The sequence below is a fragment of the Panthera tigris genome, chromosome F2 (genome assembly GCF_018350195.1).
Source record: "Panthera tigris isolate Pti1 chromosome F2, P.tigris_Pti1_mat1.1, whole genome shotgun sequence".
Taxonomy (NCBI): domain Eukaryota; kingdom Metazoa; phylum Chordata; class Mammalia; order Carnivora; family Felidae; genus Panthera; species Panthera tigris.
This window is the reverse complement of record NC_056676.1, coordinates 63642789-63661316: the sequence shown is the minus strand read 5'-3', so window position 1 is coordinate 63661316 and position 18528 is coordinate 63642789. Positions and strand designations below refer to the sequence as shown.

General features: G+C 41.7%; 1 protein-coding gene and 1 non-coding gene across 3 annotated transcripts in view; both read left to right on the top strand.

Annotated features, from left to right (window-relative positions):
• Window positions 1–18528, top strand: part of SNTB1 (syntrophin beta 1) — a 234924-nt gene that overhangs the window by 184224 nt on the left and 32172 nt on the right. For both annotated transcript variants that reach the window (XM_042973541.1, XM_042973542.1), the window contains exon 5: window positions 16065–16204. In XM_042973541.1, coding sequence (XP_042829475.1) covers window positions 16065–16204 — 140 coding nt within the window. The remainder of the gene's footprint in view (window positions 1–16064; window positions 16205–18528) is intronic.
• Window positions 749–853, top strand: LOC122235200. Its single transcript, XR_006213326.1, has one exon. It is a non-coding gene; the product is annotated as a U6 spliceosomal RNA (small nuclear RNA).

Below are 18528 nucleotides of genomic sequence, written 5' to 3'. Positions count from 1 at the left end.
ACAACTCTCACCAAAAGTCTTCTGAGGACCAATGACTGTATGACTGCCTGGCTTAAGAGGAGACACCCTGGACCATGGGTGTGATGTAAGCATGGCATGTAGGTTTCAGGAAGTCGTGTTTTGTAAAAAACTGTTAGTGGTTTCATACACCTCGGTGTGGGGATTAAAGGGTGGCCACACATCGCTGCTGTTCTTTCCTGTGATGTCTGTTTTCCTCTTCAACCAACACACTTGCCCCATAGAGCTGGCAAACATTCTCTGGATGTATTATTTCCGTTCCTAAGCTTTGCCCGTGCCACTACTTTCCTCTTGTACCTTCCTCCTCCTCTTCTGTGACTAGGAGAGTCCCAGCTGCCACTCCAGGACAAATGACCTCTCCTCTATCACAACCCTCCTTTTAGGAGGGAGCATCAATGTCTCCCTCCTTGGAACTCCCAGAACATTTCCTCTTCCAGCACTTCCAGTCACCTACTCTTATGTGATTGAGATTATGAATCCCTCAGATGTAAGAGTGAAGTCTTAATCATTTTGTAGTCCCTGAAGCCTGACCCCGGCAGGAATTGGGTAAGCGTTTCTTATGTAGTTGAATGAATGGATGGATAGCCATCCATCCATTAAAAGAATTACCATATTATTTTGCAGATTCCAAGTTTTAAAAATATTTGGTAGACTCCAAGCTTGCTGAGTGGCAAAGACTGTAGATGATTAAATCCAAGTAAATGCAGTCCTTTAAAACTTTTTATCCCAGGCTCACTTCGGCAGCACATATACTGAAATTGGAACGATACAGAGAATATTAGTGTGGCCCTTGGGCAAGGATGACCTGCAAATTCGTGAAGCGTTCCATATTTTTATGAATGGATAAAGAAATTGTGGTTTATATACACAATGGAATACTATGTGGCAATGAGAAAGAATGAACTATGGCCTTTTGTAGCAACGCGGATGGAACTGGAGAGTGTTGTGCTAAGTGAAATAAGTCATACAGAGAAAGACAGATACCATATATTTGCACTCTTAGGTGGATCCTGAGAAACTTAACAGAAGACCATGGGGGAGGGGAAGGAAAAAAAAGTTAGGGAGGGAGCCAAATCATAAGAGACTCTTAAAAACTGAGAATAAACTGAGGGTTGATGGGGGGTGGGAGGGAAAGGAGGGTGGGTGATGGGCATTGAGGAGAGCACCTGTAGGGATGAGCACTGGGTGTTGTATGGAAACCAATTTGACAATAAATTTCATAAAAGATAAATAAATACAATAAAAAAATAAATAAACATTAAAAATACCTTTTTATCCCTATTTTAGAAACATTAAGTAAATGCTTAGTACTTTTGCAAGTGACCCTAATGGATAATTAATATTGTGGAAGCCAAAATTTAGATTAAAAAAAATTCTCCACAGAGCTAGAACATTGAACTGTCAGAGGACAGCAATTGAACTGTTCCTAATTTCTGTTACATTTCATAGCATATTTAAATCATATTAACCTATTTTGTTTCTTTATAAGACTTGCCAAAGTTACTTTTTTATATTTGCTGCTTATTTATTCTTCCTTTCCTGACTTGTCCGGGTTTTATTACCATTAAATAGCACCGAGGCACTGAGCACAGTACACAGCACACAAGTTACACTAAATAAATGTTTATTGAACAAATGAATGTGTTCTGAAATCAGGACAGAAAAAAAAATGGCAAAACCATTTTTTTCAGAAAGCCCCCTTTTTTTTTAGATTCTTAATAGTCTACTATATTTACCATTTTATATATCTGAAGTTAGATCTCCTACTTAATTAGTATATAGGTAATTTTGTGTAAGTAAAAGCCTTTGTAAAAGGTCTAAGATCTCCTGAAAATGTTCATACCTGGAAGGATTTCAAAACTAGACATGGCACTACATTCGAAACACTGCCTTCTTATGTCTCATTTAGTTCTGCTGGGCTTTCGTAGAACATTCAGATGGCTTTGGAATTTTCCTTGTGGTTCTTTTACTCCAGAAAGGAGCATGTTGGCCACAAATATAATGTGCATTGCAGAAGGGAAATCGGAGGAAGAAAACAGAAGACTGGAAAGAGAAGGGAAAACATGTCGCCCTGTTTTCACAGTTACTTTTCTGCTCAGAAATAACATTTATATTGTCTCCTGTTGGACAGCTACAAAGAGCACACCAGCAGACCTGAAAGAGACCTGTTTAGTGCAGGACATGTCTGTATATGCCATCCAACCAAATGAGTGTCAAGTTGAATATGTAAATAAGCCTAATGGGTGAAGGCAGGTGACATGTCTATGTTGGGATCGTTGGGGGGGAGGTGGGTGGGAAGGGGGATGACATGAAGGATAATGTGGGTCTCAGAAATAGAATTTTGTAACTGGACACATTGTCACTCCTAATAATTATGGAGTCCTCTTACTTAAAAAGAATAGATATCGGATGAGCGGCTAGCAGTCAATCCCATAAAAGTACAAGTGGAACCAATGAAATTCATGAAAATGGTACATGGGTGACTAAAGTTTGGAAAAACTATCCAGGAAGCACATATTCATGGATGTCACATTAGGAAGAAATGAGGAGAGATAATCGCTGAGCAGAGCCCCTCATAGCTCAGAGGTATACTTGGGCAGACACACCTGTCTTCGGGTCAGCCGATTTCTACAACCAACATTTAGCATAGACACTGGCTAAATGGTTAAAAAATAAAGGGCTTTGAGCCAGTCAGAATGAGTTGTGTGGGCCAGCGAATCCCGAGGCAGGCTGTGTATCAGAGTCTCCAGAGAAGTTGCAAAAATAGAGATGTGTAGTCTCAATCTCTAGATACCAGGATTCAGTGGATTTGGGATTTAAGAATCTGTATTTTTACCGAGTGCCACAGTGATATCGAGGCAGGGAATCCAAGGGTAGTGGCCTTTAGAAATCACTAGTGGAGAACGAGTGCTGTATACATTATGGTATCATGGCGATGGTAATTAACACTCATTGTAATTGTTCTCTAGCAATAGTACATGTAAGACTTATTCGGGGTCCTTGCTCTAAGTGCAGGTTCCTGCTGCCACCCCTAGCACTTTTGAATAACTGGGTCTTAGAGCTAGCAGCCCAGCTGATTCTGATGCAGGTTACATGCAGACCAAATTTTGAGAAACCCTCATTTTGAAAACTTGATCTTTGCTGGGCACAGTACTGTAAGCCATTTATACACATTATCTGATTCCATCTTTCTAATGGTCTTACGGGAGAGGGACTTTTATTACCCCCATTTTACAGATGAGGAAATTGAAGCATGGGGAAGATAAGTAACTCATTCAAGATCACACTGTGAATAGCTGAGCTGACATGCAGACCAGAACTGTTTGGCAGTGAGATTTATGTTCTTAATACTACATTGCCTCTTTGCTTCCAGGAGGTCAGAGGAAAAAAAAAAAAAAAGAATCTTCCTAGTTGGGGCAGTTATGAAGGCATTTAAACTAAAGTAGGATAAGTAGATTTTGGAATTTGTCACTTGGTCCTTGGTCACACAAATGTTGAGATATCTCCAAAATAAATTCGTTTTTGCTTTTGTTTGTTTAGTCTTGAAAATTTGATAAATCCAACTGAAAGCAAACATGTTGATATTTCTTTCATAAAGTAAATAGAGTTATGGAGTCTGACATTATTGAATAGCTGTTAGAACCAGGGCATGACTTTAGATAATGCTGACATGGTGTTGAAGCCAGATACTCCCTATGTTTTAACAGTCTTCCTCCTTCAAAGCACTCTTGGCTTTCTCCTTTGAAGGAGAAATAAATGAGAAAATCAACAAAGGAACCCACAGACACACCCCGGGAAAACAAAATGGAAGATGCTGAAGCAGATCCTTTTTTTTTCTTTTAAGAACTTGCTCCTTTTGGATTTAATGATAATGTCAACTGCCTTTCAAAAGATAACTTTTTTACCAAATTATGAAATTTCTGTGGCACATCAGCATCCCTTTAAAGGGCATATTTCCTAGGCATTAGAGAAGTAAAGGCTGTAAGTCAAAGATAACTTGTTTACCAAACAGGGACTGTAATTGAAATGGCCCTTTGGAGTTAATGAAAATATAAAATAGCTTTCCCCACCAGACTGAGAAGAGTCTAATTTAATTATCTGTGAGTGTCACAGATTAGAAGCAGCCTTTCATCCATTTCTGGAAGCTGAATCTGGACAGCTCCCTCCTTGTGAAAGGAACAGGGAATTGGAGCCCTGGGTGGATGAAGAAAGTCCATGAGAGACACATAGATCATGGGTGTCTGGGCTCTTTAAACAATGTTGGATAGTGACAGTTTATAGTGTTTATCTGGGTATGGCTGCAGTCATTCAGAGTTCATCCAGAGTCTATGGAACACCCATTATATCCCAGGCATTATGTGGATACCCTGGCTACATAGATAAAATATGGAACCATAAGCCCCTCAGGACAGTCATCCCACACAAGATCAGAATTTGCAGAGGGTGATTTTTCAAAAGTTAGGGGGAATAAGTAAGGGGAAGAAATAGGTAGCATGTTAGAGGCAGAGGATTATTATGGAGACCTTTGTCATTTGTGAGAGCTGTGTTTCAGAAGCATTGAGAGTCCCCAAATCTTGAAGCCCAGTGTATAAAAATTTCTCCAATAAACTTCAGCTTTCCAAGAGAGATCACTAGCTTATATCTTTCCTTGACCCTTCGCTTAATCACCTGCACTAGATGCCCACTTTTTTTTTTTTTTTTTTTTTTTTTTTGGTATACACCTTTCCTATAGAGACAAATATGGTATTTCTTCAAGAGAGCCACCAGCTAGGGAACGATGAGTAAACACACACATGCACACACACACACACACACACACACACACACACACACACACACATGTTTTGAGGATGGAATGGAGGTTGCTCTTAGCCAGTGTGTCTCAACAGCTTATACTCCCTGTTATACCCCAGCCTTCAGTTAATTCAGGTCACACTTGCACATCAGCAGAATGTTGGGGCCCTTGAGGAGCACAAGGCATGTGTGGAAACTGCATGTGAGTTCTGTGAATCCATTTGCAGGGATTGTGTCCTTGTGTATTTCTCAAGTAGGTGCTCATTATGTGACAGCAGGCTGGCAGTCTGGGGCCATGCCTAGCTCGCTTGCAGGTGTATTTTCTCAGTCTCCATATTGCTTAGTTTTTAAAATTTTTATTAGAGGAATTTAACTTTTTTCCATAGAAGTAGTGAAAAACAACAATGAACCTCCAGGTGCACATAACCCAATTTTTATCACTGTCCATCTTGTTTTGTCTGTTTACCCATTTTGAGGGTTGGGCAGGGGGAAAAAGACATGCTGGAGATTTTTAAAGAAGTACCAAACTTCGTATCACTTCACTCCATATGTTATTTTTCTAACTTGAATCAATTGCCAACTGAGGTAAGCAGACTAATGGCCTCCCAACGATGTTCATATCATCTGGAGATGAGGCAGTTTAACCACATGGGTCCTTCTAAGACGGAGAGAGGAGGGTGAGACTCAAGAGGATGTGATGCTCTGACAGAAACACAGGGGGGAAAGGCAATGTGATGGGGGGCCATGAACGGAGGAATTAGGGAAGCTTCTAGAAGCTGGAAAAGGCAAGGAAATGGATTCTCCCCCTAGAGCCTCCAGAAGGCAGGAGCCGTGCCAACACCTCGATTTAGGACTTCTGATTTCCAGACTGTATGAGAATAAATACCAGTTTTTGTGGTGATTTCTTAGGGAAGTGATAAGAAAATAATACACTAACTTTAAAAAAAATAGGGAGAATTTATATTTAAAAAATACAACTTGGGGCGTCCAGGTGGCTCAATTGGTTAAGTGTTCTACTTTGGCTCAGGCTGTGATCTCGCGGCCCATGAGTTCAAGCCCTGCGCTGAGCTCTGTACTGACAGATCAGAGCCTGGAGCCTGCTTCAGATTCTGTGTCTCCTTCTCTCCTCCACCCCCTGCTTGTGCTCTCTTTCTCTCTCAAAAATAAGTAAATGTTAAAAAATTTTTTTTTAATACAAACTGATGGGTTCTTTTGAAATGTTTCTTTTGGCCATGCTATGCCTACCATCTTTTCTGGTAATGATAGGCTAATGCTAAAAACAAGCTCCCCAAAGAGTGGGATACGGGTTGTTGTTGTTGTTGTTGTTGTTGTTGTTGTTGTTTTCTTATATCCGGTCCTCTGTAGTCTCCAAATTTTTGACTCCTTGTCTAGAAGATTTTATTGTTAATGCAGCGATTATTTGTTTGAATCTAGTGGTTTCTAGGCCATGAGCTGGAAGGGTCAGGAACCACTTCCTAATGTTTCAAATATCCAGGAAAGTTTGATAGTTACAGATATCCGGATGCTAATTTTTAGCCTACAGTACTCTGTTATATGTTGCTGAACACAGGATACATGGTTGATTTAAAACTGCACGCCACATTAAGTTGGACTTAGAACTGTCAGATATTTGTGCTGGAGTGAGCACCATCAGTGAAGAATAGAGTTTGCTAAAATAACAAAAACATGCAAATTAAATTTATGGTGTAATGGAATATTTTGCTGCCTTTAGAAACCAAATCCTGTTTCACTTACTAGCCCTTCAATTGTGCAATGAAGAGTAACACAGGAGACCAATTTTGTCCCAGCTACTCGTTATAAATAGAAATATCCCTTAGTGGAAAGACATATTAAGGGTTATGAGTCATTTACAACTTAGTCTTGAATTATTTTAATCAGATGTGAGACTTGGGGAATAAAGAGCTTTGATTACTCAGAGGAGCTTGCCCTGAACCGATGTCTGGCCTGAGTGAAGGCCCCGTGCCAGGAGGTGGGAAAGAAGGGCGAGAAGTAAGTTGCCCAGCGGGCAACCTAGTCAGCTGCAGAGTTGCACATAGCTGGACACTGTGCACCTCAGTCCACGGGAGACATTACAGCTGAGTTCGCAGCCGTCTGTCCTCCCACCTTTGCCCTCATGCCCCCACATCATCCCCCTTTTCCTTTCTTATGAGCGGCAGCTTTGTGATCTGAAAATATCACAGCTTTGAGGTCAGGAAGGCACATAAGTGGCTTTATAACTATCATTGTGTAACATTGGCTAGTGCCTGGCCTCTCTGAACCACAGTTTCTTCTTCTGTAAAATGGAGATGATAATAAATGCCTCAAAGTGTCGAAAGGATTAAGGGAGGTGAAACTAGCATGGTGCTTGTAGTATTTCCTAAGGCTCCAGTAACAAACTACAACAAACTGGGTGGATTAGACAACAGCAGTGTATTGTCTCATGGTTCCAGATGCTAGAAACTCACAAATCAGGCAGCACCAGGGTTCCTTGCTTCTGAGGGCTGTGAGGGAGAATCTGCTTTATGCCCCGCTCCTCGCTTCTGGTGGTTTGCTGGCAATCTTTGGCATTCTGGGGCTTGTAAATACATCACCCCTAGCTTGGCCTTCATGTTCATGTCACTTTCTCCCTGTGTGTGTGTGTGCCTGTGGCCAAATTTCCCCTTTTATAAGCACACCAGCCATATTGGTTTAAGGTCTGTTGTATTCCAGTATGACTTTATCTCAACTAACTACATCTGCAATGACCATATTTCCCAAAATGGTCACGTTCTGTGATATTGGAGGTTAGGGCTGAATCACCTGAATTTGGAGGAGGGGGAGACACAATGGAATCCACAGTCCTTCTTATCACAGAGTAAGCTCTCAATACATGTTTACTCCTTCAGCATAGCCTCCCTTAATAAGGGAGCATTCTTTCCTCTCATGTAGATTTTTGAACTGTCAGATCTAAAAAGCTCAAAATCTACCATGTCACGTTCTCTCTAAACCTTGCTCTTCTAAGTGCTCCTTCTAACTTGCTACTGTTTTTGAGACCCAAAGATAGAGTAAATCCCAAACAATTTCAACCTTACTCAGTTATAATTGTATAATTCAGACAAGGCATGGAGTTGAAATTCACTTTTGGACTTTTCTCAGAAGAGGTTGAGCTGAGCACACAAGTAAACAAGACAAAAGGAAATGTTTACAGGTTCAAAAGAACAAACCCATATGAAGCACTGTAAGTAATTTATTTTCATACAAACAAGAGGTCTCCACTTCAAACAGCTGGTGTTAGGAAGTGTCCAATAGAAGTCGCATGTCCTGGGGGGAAACCTAGGGTGTTTTCAGTTGAGCCAAGGCACTGAGGAAGGAGACAAATCTTCTGACTCTACACAGAATGGTTGGCAAGATAGACTCCCTAATGAGATAAGGGATTGACAGGTTAGGCTAGTCTGGATCTAGGTAGTTGTGAGAGAGGTGAGACTAGTCAATGGTCATGGGGCCAGGGCCTCTCTGGAAGGAAGAAGAGAATAAACTGTCTAGTAATAAAAACTAATGCAGGCAGGGAAAAATAACAAGCAGAATTATTCAAAATGGACACAAGGGGACACATAGCAGAATCCAGTTTGGGGGCCCAAGTTCATGGCCTGGTTTTCTCCTAGAATGCTGAGTATTAGATGGTTCAGAGTAGGACTTGGATAGTGTAACTACTATGCACCCCTTCTCCTTTCTGGGGTTCCCAACTGAGAGTGAGAGGGAATGATGTACTGGTGGAAAACAAAAACAAAAAACCCCACCATATTTATTAATAGTTACGTAAATACCCAATAAGCCCTAATTAATGCCAAACCCAGATAAATGGGGCATAATATAGAACATAGAGTGATGTGTCTTGTCTCCTTTGGCCTCTTTTGAAGCTAGGGTGCTTGGGTATTGAAATGTGTTAATGGTGTGGACCAAAATGGCCAGTCTGCTCTAGGACCAGTCCAGTGTACATGTTTCTACCATGTAGATACGGTGATAACGCAATGAGTGGGTAGTGACCACAGACACCTACTTGTGATGAACGTGACAATGCCTGCTATTAAAAAGACCCAGTGACAGCTCTAGATCTGAACAATTAGAGTCACAGCACATCTTTCTTTGGAGGGGGAGTTCATTAGATTGACATAGGCAATGGGCAGAAATGGGGTGGTGCTCCTCCTTCCTGTAGTTGGGTTCTTCAGTAAGGTTGTCATTCTGCTTTTCAAAGGCAGAGAAGGGCGTAGGGTAGAAAATCATCCTAAACTTAAAGAGACACAGGCTTGGGTAGCTGGATTTGGTTCTTCCAGCTTATTAGTCCAACTTGATTGTACATAGCCTGAACTGAAAGTGACATTGAGATACAGAGTAATCCAAGTAGAATTCAGCAATCTTTATCAAGCAAGAAGAGATCTTGGAATCACTTCCTGGAATGTATCATACTTAGAATGTTGTCATTTTGAAGACCTGTCTCATTAGCAGTAAGCAAATGAAGCAAAACAATTGAAAGGCCAGGTTCATGTGGTTGAAATGCTCTGTGCCTTGATGGGGACTAGACCTTCATGGGCTTTCTGCCTCCTCTTTCCATGATGCTGTATGATGAAAGGAGATTTAAAACCCTAGCTCTGCACTTATCTCTTTGTATACATGTGATCTGCCCTAAGGTTGACTTCATTATGAAGTCCTAGAGGCCAAGGCATTACTTTTAATAGAGTCATCAAAGGGTTCTGTTAGACTACATTAGCATCTGACCTTCTGCATGCTCAGTAAATAAGATAACTTTCAGAAAAAAAATTCACTCCATGTTTGCAAATGTTCAAAGAGAAAAAAAAAAAAAAGCCCTGGAAAACTAACTGAAAATATAGTGGGTTCTTGCCATTTTCTTATGATTAGTTTCTTGTCTTTACCCCACACTCCCCTGACCCCAATTCATGTCCATTTGGAACCTCAGAAGGTGACCTGATTTGGAAATATGGTCTTTGCAGATGTAATTAGTTGAGTTCATACTGGAATTGGGTGGGCTCTAAATTCAGTGGCAGGTGTCCCGATGACAAGGCCACATAAAGACGTGTAGAAAGAAGTCTATGTGACAATAGAAGCAGAGATTGGACTAACACAGCTTCTAGGAATACTGGTGGCTACCAGAACCTGTAAAAGGCAGGGAAGGATTCTTCCCTAGAACCTGTATAGGGAGCATGGTCCTGCTGACCCCGGAGGTGATTTCTCTATAACCCAAGCACCAAAGTCCCACCATGCTAACTTGTACGTTGACTCTGGTGAGACTTCTAATCATGAACCCTGAGTCTGGGGCTTTATTATATATGGCTTATAGAATTCCAGAGCCAGTTTCAGAATTTGGCAGGAGGGAGCAAATTTGAAATTGGGGACTGCGGCTATTGGGACTGTCGACATATAAAAATGATACCCTCCCTACATGTCCCGCAGTCAAACCATATTTCTCTTTCCTTATTTTCCTTCAGCGTGCTCTAACACTCTTCATCATTGCCTTGACATCCACCAAACAGGATGGATCATTCAGTCTGCTCCCCCACTTTAAGCCACCCATGAATTCGCCCCGTGATCCAGGTGCCAAACAGTTTGGGAGTTGCGTGAGAGGAGAGCAGCGAGTCCAGGGGAGCTAAGTCTCCTGCAGAGCTCTGTTTCTGAACTTGCCTTCTAGTCCTCTTTCCCATTCTCTGCCTTCTCTTCCTTTCCATCCTGCTCTGCATCCAGGTGTGGGTGTCCCGCAAGGTTCCCGATTGCTGGGTCCTAGGGTTGTTCAGGGCCAGCCAGAAGAAGGCTGCAGGTTGTGACTTGGTACCGTGTTCCCTGTGTTCCCATGGCTGCATTGAAACTTGTTCCTCTCCTTTTGGTGAACTGTCAGGGATCCTTATCTGCCTCTCTGAGAGTTGGTGTAGGGATTAATTACCTAATGTTTGTAAAGCATTTGGAAGTTGATAACTGCTAATTATTATTACCCTGGTATCTGGTCCTTTGTTCTAAGTTCCTAGCAATCTGAAGTGAAAAGGCTTAAAGTAAAAAGTTGCCGAGATAGCCATGATCTCCAAAACAAAAGTTGTGCTTGACCTTCTTCCTCTGTGAACTTGATTTATCCTATTAGTCACTCACCTTGTCTCCAGACCTTCCTCCCTAGCAGGGTAGCTGTGTGAGGTGTATGATGGGGCTGGTTTAACATTTCCAGTATCTGCCATATGGGAAGTGCTTTATATACATTCTCTCATTTAATCCTCATAAAATATGCATAGGAGGCCACGATCGGCATGTTACACATCAGTGAACAAATGCTTATAGCAGTTCAAATCCCTCAGCTGAGAAGTGGCAAAGCCAGATTTTGAAGACACTGCCGTTTGGCTCCAAAGCCTCTGAGCTGTCCCTGCCACCCCTGTGTTCAAGTAGGAGTTAGAAAATAAGCATGTTAGGAAGAGTGACTTGGCACAAGCAGAGAAAAAAAGACCCATACATTGTTTGTTGCCCCTGTGAACAGAGCCCGCGGAACAAAGGAGATGTATAAAGCAAGGGTCCTAGTAACGAAAGCGGTCCCAGCCTAGTAGCCAGGAATTTTGAACTGAAAAAGATGATCTGATTTTCAAGTTGGAGGGACTGTTAGAATAACTTTGTCTTAGCCGATTCTCCCACCAGGGAGGACATTAGACCCGTGAAGGCAAGGGATTCTTGCCCAAGTTTACTTACATCTTTTGTTTGATATTCGTTTATTCTTACTTGATGTGGCAATCAGAATATCTGATATTTTCTTTTAATCAACGTATAGTGGACATACAATATTATATTACTTTTAGATGTAGAACATAGTGATTCAACAATTATATAAATTACGAAATGATCACCACGGTGAGTGTAGTTACCCTCAGTCACCATACAAAGTTATTACAATATTATTGGCTATATCCCCTATGCTGTACTTGAATCCCTGTGACTTGTTTATGTTATAGCTGCAAGTTTTTCCCTTTGACTCCTCTTTACCTATTTCACCCGTCCTCCCATCCGCCTCTCATCTGACAACCACCAGTCTGTATTTGAATCTGTTTCTATTCTTTGATGAGTTTTGTCATATTAGATTCCACATATCAGTGAACTCTTATATTATTTGTCTTTCTCCATATCGCTTATTTCACTTATCATATTATGCTCTTTAGGTCCATCCATGTTGTCACCAATGACAAGATCCCATCCCTTTCTATGGCTGAGTAATATTCCATTGTGTAAACACACTACATCTTCTGTATCCATTCATCTGTCAGTGGACACCTAGTTGCTTCCGTATCTTGTATGTTGTAAATAATACTGCAATAAACATGGGGTGCATGTATTTTTTGGAATTAGAATAGCTAATATTTTTAAAGGTTTGCTTGCTTACTGTATGTAAGACACTTTTCTAAGCACTCAATATGCATTCATTAATTTCATCATTACAGCTTTGCCTAAGCAACAGTATTATTATTTCTTCTGGAAATACCTGCAAAAAAGGCACTGAAAGGTTTTGGTCAAACTGTCTCTTTGAAAATAATCTTCAGATTTTAGATATTTTAGAGGAAACACGGTCAGCAGTTTTCAAACTGCGTCCCAGTGGTTGCTAGGAACCTCACTCAAAGGTGTGGGTGATGGAAGGATAAAGACAGAAAGTCTCAGATCTCAGCCAGGCTGGAACCCCATCCAGAACCCCATTTTGTTCCATGACTTGTGATGTGATCACAATGAATGAATGATGTGATGTGTCCAATGAATTTTAAAAGGTTGGAAGTTCCTCCTGACCTCAATGACGTAGGAAACCTGTCTCCAGCAGAGGATTCAGTGACTGTTCTTCCCTCGGGTGTTTTTGATTGAGGTAGAATTGACATGTAACATTCCCTGAGTTTAAGATATACAACATGTTCATTTCATACATTTATTTCTACTTCCCTCAGTTGTTAGCAGAGACTTCTTTCCACTCTCTCAAATTCTTCTTGCCATTTTGTCAACCTTTTCTCTCATGCTCCACAGAAGTGACCATGGGGACAGGATTCAGTTCACCACAGATGTGCTTCGGAGTAATTTCAGGATTGTGTGTCTGTTTCCATTTCTTCCCCTTTGCCTTCTTCATGAGAAACACGATCAGTTCTTGAGACACTGACTGCTGCCGCATCTCATGGCAGGAAGCCGGGATCGAGATGGAAGTTGTCACATCTGTTTCAGGAGCCACGTTTTAATCAAATGTAGACGCGTCCCAGAACTGTTGCATTAATGCTGGGGAAACTTTGGGTGCCAGGAAATTTGGATTTGTAATGGAAGTTGTCACTGAACAACAGCACAGATACTCCAGCCTGAAGAAAAGTGTTCTTGAAAGGCTTTGCAAATGCGAAGCTCACGTGGCATAACGTATGGTTTTAGAAACCTGTATTCAACATAACATTTTTCTCCTTGGAAATCTGTTGTCCTCATGGGCCGATTTCTAGCTTCAAGCATTCAGGTAGCATTAAAATGAAAGCTCTGCGCACAGGAACAGTGGAAAACGTCCACTCTGAGTATTCTTACGGCACAGTTAACAAATCCATGAAGCACTCTTTAATAAACCATTTTGTGTTTTAGGGCTTTAGAATTATTCATACATATATATACCATTTGACATGTGGGTGAGTTTGTGACTCCACCATTAGAAATTTCTGTATTTTACTGTTGGCGTTCACTGGTAAGGTTTATTTTTGCAAACTTAATATTGTTCTTGAAGAATGATGCTTAGTTGTATTCACGTTTAAATGGTTCCAGTCAAAGTTAATGGATCAGATCTGACTAGGTAAGGAAGATAGGCACTTTGGGGAGGATCATTTGTAGCTTTTCCAGTCCTATTTAATGAACTGGAAAAGTAATTTGCTAAGTTTAATGTAGAGGCTGGAAAAAATTTACTCCAAACTCCCAAACACTTTATGCTTTGAGACTATAACGTGGTCACCTTGCGGGTTACTAATACCTTGTTTTCTGTATCAGTTCATTTTGATCTCTTAAAGGTGCTGTTGTTCTGTTGGAAAAAGCAATAGGCTAACCCTGGATATTTTTTTTTTTATATATGTATGAAATGCATAATGGAAGAAATATGCCAGGTAGTCATTCACATTCTAGTATAAATAGCTTTTTGAGGATTTCTTCCTTCTTGAAAGGGAGATTTTATTTGGAATTGCTGTAAGAGGTGCATGATCATTTTGTAATGAATTCTTCCTGGGACAACTTTGGAATGGATGGGGAAAGAATGAATTGAAATTGTTAACACCAAGGATATTCTTGGCTTGCCTTATAATTTTTTTCAAGGAAAACCAGTACTTTGTCATACTGTTGCCTTTCCAATGAATACCTTTTTGACATGTTTAGAATTCAGTGAGTCTGCTACAATTTTCCCACCCTAAATTTCACTGGAGGGTCTTAACCATCTGCCAGATATTATGCTAAGCACATTATGTACACTGTCTCATTTATCTTAGAAAAATTCTTTTAAAGTAGGTTCCTCGCCCAATTTGGGGTTTGAATTTACAATTCTGGGACTAAGACTTGCATGCTCTACTGACTGAACCAACGAGGTGCCCCGTGCACAGTCTCATTTAGTCTCCACTGTAGCATTATGAGGTATATGCCACTTAACAGGCTCTAAATGATGCTTATGGTGCACTGTGATCAGCATTTTAGACATTTTAACCCAATCTTCACAATAATCCTCTGGTATAGGTCCTATTATTTCCCCATTTTACAGATACAGAAACTGAGATACAAAGAGATTTGCTGACTTGCCCAAGATCCCACAGCTGGTGAATTGAGGAGCTGTGATTTATGTTCAGGTGCTCTAGCTCCAGAGAAAGCACTCTTAATCATTGTCTGTGCAATTTTATCAGTGAGGAAATAGACGCATAGGGAATAATAACTCGCCCAAAGTCACAGGGGCAATAAATAATGGAGCAGGGACTCAGAGTCAAGCAGCCCATAAAAGTACATGACCTACAAAGCTCACCCCTTCCACAATCCTGCCCATCTTCTCTACTGTGATCATTCAATCTTAAAGCCACTTCAATACAGATGTCATTGTGGCACTTACGAAAAGGTAACAATACAAATAGAAAGGGAATAAATTTTATCATTTATTTATCTTACTGCCTCATTTAATTTTGAATAGATTTTGGATTATGGTTTATTATGAAAGGGTTGAATCTTCACTGAATTACCAGTGTCAAAGAAAACCTTAACCTCATCTAGAGCAGTGGTTCTTAATCTTTAATGAGCATATGTGTCACCCGAAGATCTTGTTAAAATGCAGATTTTGATTCTGTTGGTCTAAGATGGGCCTGGAACTCTGCATTTCTTGCGAGCTCCCATGTGACGCTGATGCTACTGGAACACGATCCATGCTTTGAGTACCAAAGCCAGCACATTGAGTTGTTCCAAGCTGAGCATCAAGATGTATCCCAAGACCCAACGTTCAGATTGGAAGGGGGGAGTTTTCACAGATGAAAGAACACATGCAGAATTGGGAATGATCAGCACATCATCGTATCACACATCAGCACATCAGAGTTTGGGCAGAGAGGGGTGGCTCGTGAGATAAGACCTGAGCTAACTGACTCTCGGGATTGGAAGGGACCTTAAGGGTCACCTGGTCCAAACATCCAACTGATGTTTTAATCCTCCCATATCCCTGCCAGGTCGTTTCATCCCTCTGGGTTAAGGAACTTTCTGTGCTGAGTGGAACTAAGAGAATTTTAAGATGGTGCCCAAATCACAGAAACAGTCAAAGCGAAAGGCTGTGATGTCTCCTACCTCTCCAGACAGACATTTGCCTCCATAGTACATTTTCAGAGCCTTTGGATATTCTTCAAAAGCTTTCAAACCTTACCATCTTGTAATAAAAACAATGTACTCTACCAGAGAGCCATCTGGACGTGCTTATTCCGCCAAGCATCTGCATGCCACTATGAAATAATGATTTCAGTGCTGACTGACAGGTGAGAAACAGAGACAGATGTCTGACAGTTGGGCTGCTTCTTGGCTGTACCGACGACACATACCGGGGCCCTTGAGAAACACAGTTTCAAGGATCAAGAGTCCTGCGGCCGTGAATGGTTTCTTCTCATTTGGATTTCACAACCTGAACTAAGGACTCCTACCATTGGGTCTTCTGATTGGGGGGATGCCAGCTTCTCCTTTCTAGTCACTCTTCCTTCACCTGTTGTTTGACGATGCCCTGCTTGCCATTTCAGGTGCCCGGGGAGAGTGAGAAACAGTGGAAGCCGGCCCTGGTCGTACTGACCGAGAAGGACCTTTTAATCTATGACAGCATGCCACGGAGGAAGGAAGCCTGGTTCAGCCCAGTTCACACGTACCCTCTTCTTGCCACCAGGTAGCCATGACCTTGTCTTTGAATCTGATGTGTTTGCAGCTTGAAGCTTCTAGTCAATTACAATGATTTCAACACGTTGTCTTCCTGCTTCCTGTTGCATCAGGAACTGAGGGCTCCTGCAGAGTAGAGCCACACGTTTTTATCCAGTTGATTGTCGTTTATGGCCAAACCTGGGGCAACACAGAGACAAAGAACAAACTGCTTTATCCATCCTGAAGGAGCAGTGGCATCTGTGAGAAGGTCCCAGCCTAGTCTCCTTCCTGGGGGGTCTCCACCCCATTCTTTTTGAGGTGAACTGTGCACATGTGTTTACAATCTTGAAGTTTGGGGAGAATCATCCTTTGCTCGGTGGCACAGAGATTGTCATGGGTTGTCCTGTTGTGCTTTTTAAAGTTTTCTCGGCACGACAGACCCCATAGCAAGTTCTTCCTCAGTAGTATGGTGCTTCCTATGCATGTGGGGCTGCTAGGCGTGTGTCTGTCTCTTAGGACCTTCCGTGCACAGCTATTGTTCATGTGACCTTTTTTTTACGTTTATTTTTTATTATTTTTGAGAGACAAAGCCAGAGCATGAGCAAGGGAGGGGCAAAGAGAAAGGGAGACACAGAATCTGAAGCAGGCTCCAGGCTCTGAGCTGTCAGCGCAGAGCCCGATGTAGGGCTCGAACCCATGAACCGCTAGATCATGACCTGACGAAGTCAGATGCTTAACCGACTGAGCCACCCAGGTGCCCCAATGTGACATTTTTTTAAAGTTTATTTATTTTTTTATAGTTCACCACCTAAGGATGGTTTTTACATTTTTAAATGTTTTTTTAAAAGCAAAAGAACAAAAATATTTCATGACATGTGAAAATTATGTAAAATTCAAGTTTCCAAGTCCATAAATACAGTGGTACCAGAACACACAGAAAAAAAAAAATTTTAATAAAGTTTATTTATTTATTTTAAGAGAGAGAGAGGACATGCGCACAGGAGGGGCAGAGAGAGAGGGAGAGAGAGAATCGCAGGCAGGCTCCACGCTGTCCGTGCAGAGCCCAACACAGGGCTTGATCTCATCAACCATGAGATCATGACTTCAGCTGAAAGTAAGAGACGAACACTTAACCGACTAAGCCACCAGGCGCCCCTGTCCATGTGACATATTATCTTAATGCATCAGGTGTTTATCCCCTTGTTGAAAGTCTGTATCCTGAGCACAAAAGCACATCAAACCTGAGTCTTGCCTTCAAGTAGTTGACAACTCCCAGACCTGGTGCCATTCTCACATTCTCACAACTAGAACCAAAGAAAGATTAGACGATAGTCTCTGTATTCCAGATACTAAGAAGAGAAATTGGATTCATCCTCTTAGAATGATTTTCAGGAAAGGGACGGCTGGGTAGCTCAGTCGGTTAATAACGTGTTTGACTCTTGATTTTAGCTCAGGCCATAATCTCACAGTTTGGGAGATCCAGCCCCGCATTGGGCTCTACACTGGCAGTGCTGAGCCTGCTTGGGATTCTCTCTCTTCCTCTCTCTCTGCCCTTCCCCTCCCATCTCTCAAAATAAGTAAACTAAAAAAAATAATGATTTTCAGGAACAAAAGTTTAAGTAAAATTTCTAGGTAACTCTCAGGCAAATTGGAAGTAAAACTTGCCCTAATTCATAGCTTTCTCCTCATAGTTTGAAGGCATTCTGATTAGTGGAGTCTGCTTTTTTTTATTGTTTATTTTTTAAAGATTTTTTAAACGTTTATTTATTATTTTTGAGAGAGAGAGAGAGAGAGAGCATGAGTGGGGGAGGGGCAGAGAGAGAGGGAAACACAGAATCTGAAGCAGGCTGCAGGCTCTGAGCTGTCAGCACAGAGTCCGATGAGGGACTCGAACTCACGGACTGCAAGATCATGACCTGAGCCGAAGTCAGACACTTAATCAACTGAGGCACCCAGGCGCCCCTGGAGGCCGCTTTTTTATTCATCCATGTGTGCATTCAGGATTTTAAAAATTCAGTTCCTCAGTCACACTAATATATTTCAGGCCCTCATCAGTTGTGGCTGGTGGCTACTATTTTGGACAGCACAAATTAACATCTCCGTCATTATAGAAAGTTGTATTGGACAGCACCGCCCTAGAGCATAAATGACCAGCCCAGAATCTGTCCCTGTTCGGGCAAGTGACTGGACTGGCACACGCCCAACGGCAGTGCGTCAAAAGCACAGGCTGCCCCACGGGAGGTCATCTTGCAGGCTCTTCAGGCCACCAGCAGCTCAGGGGGCTGGGTGCACAGGCACAGGGACTGGCATCTGGGTAGGTTTGGGTGGGGCCCCAGAAATATCCATTACAGG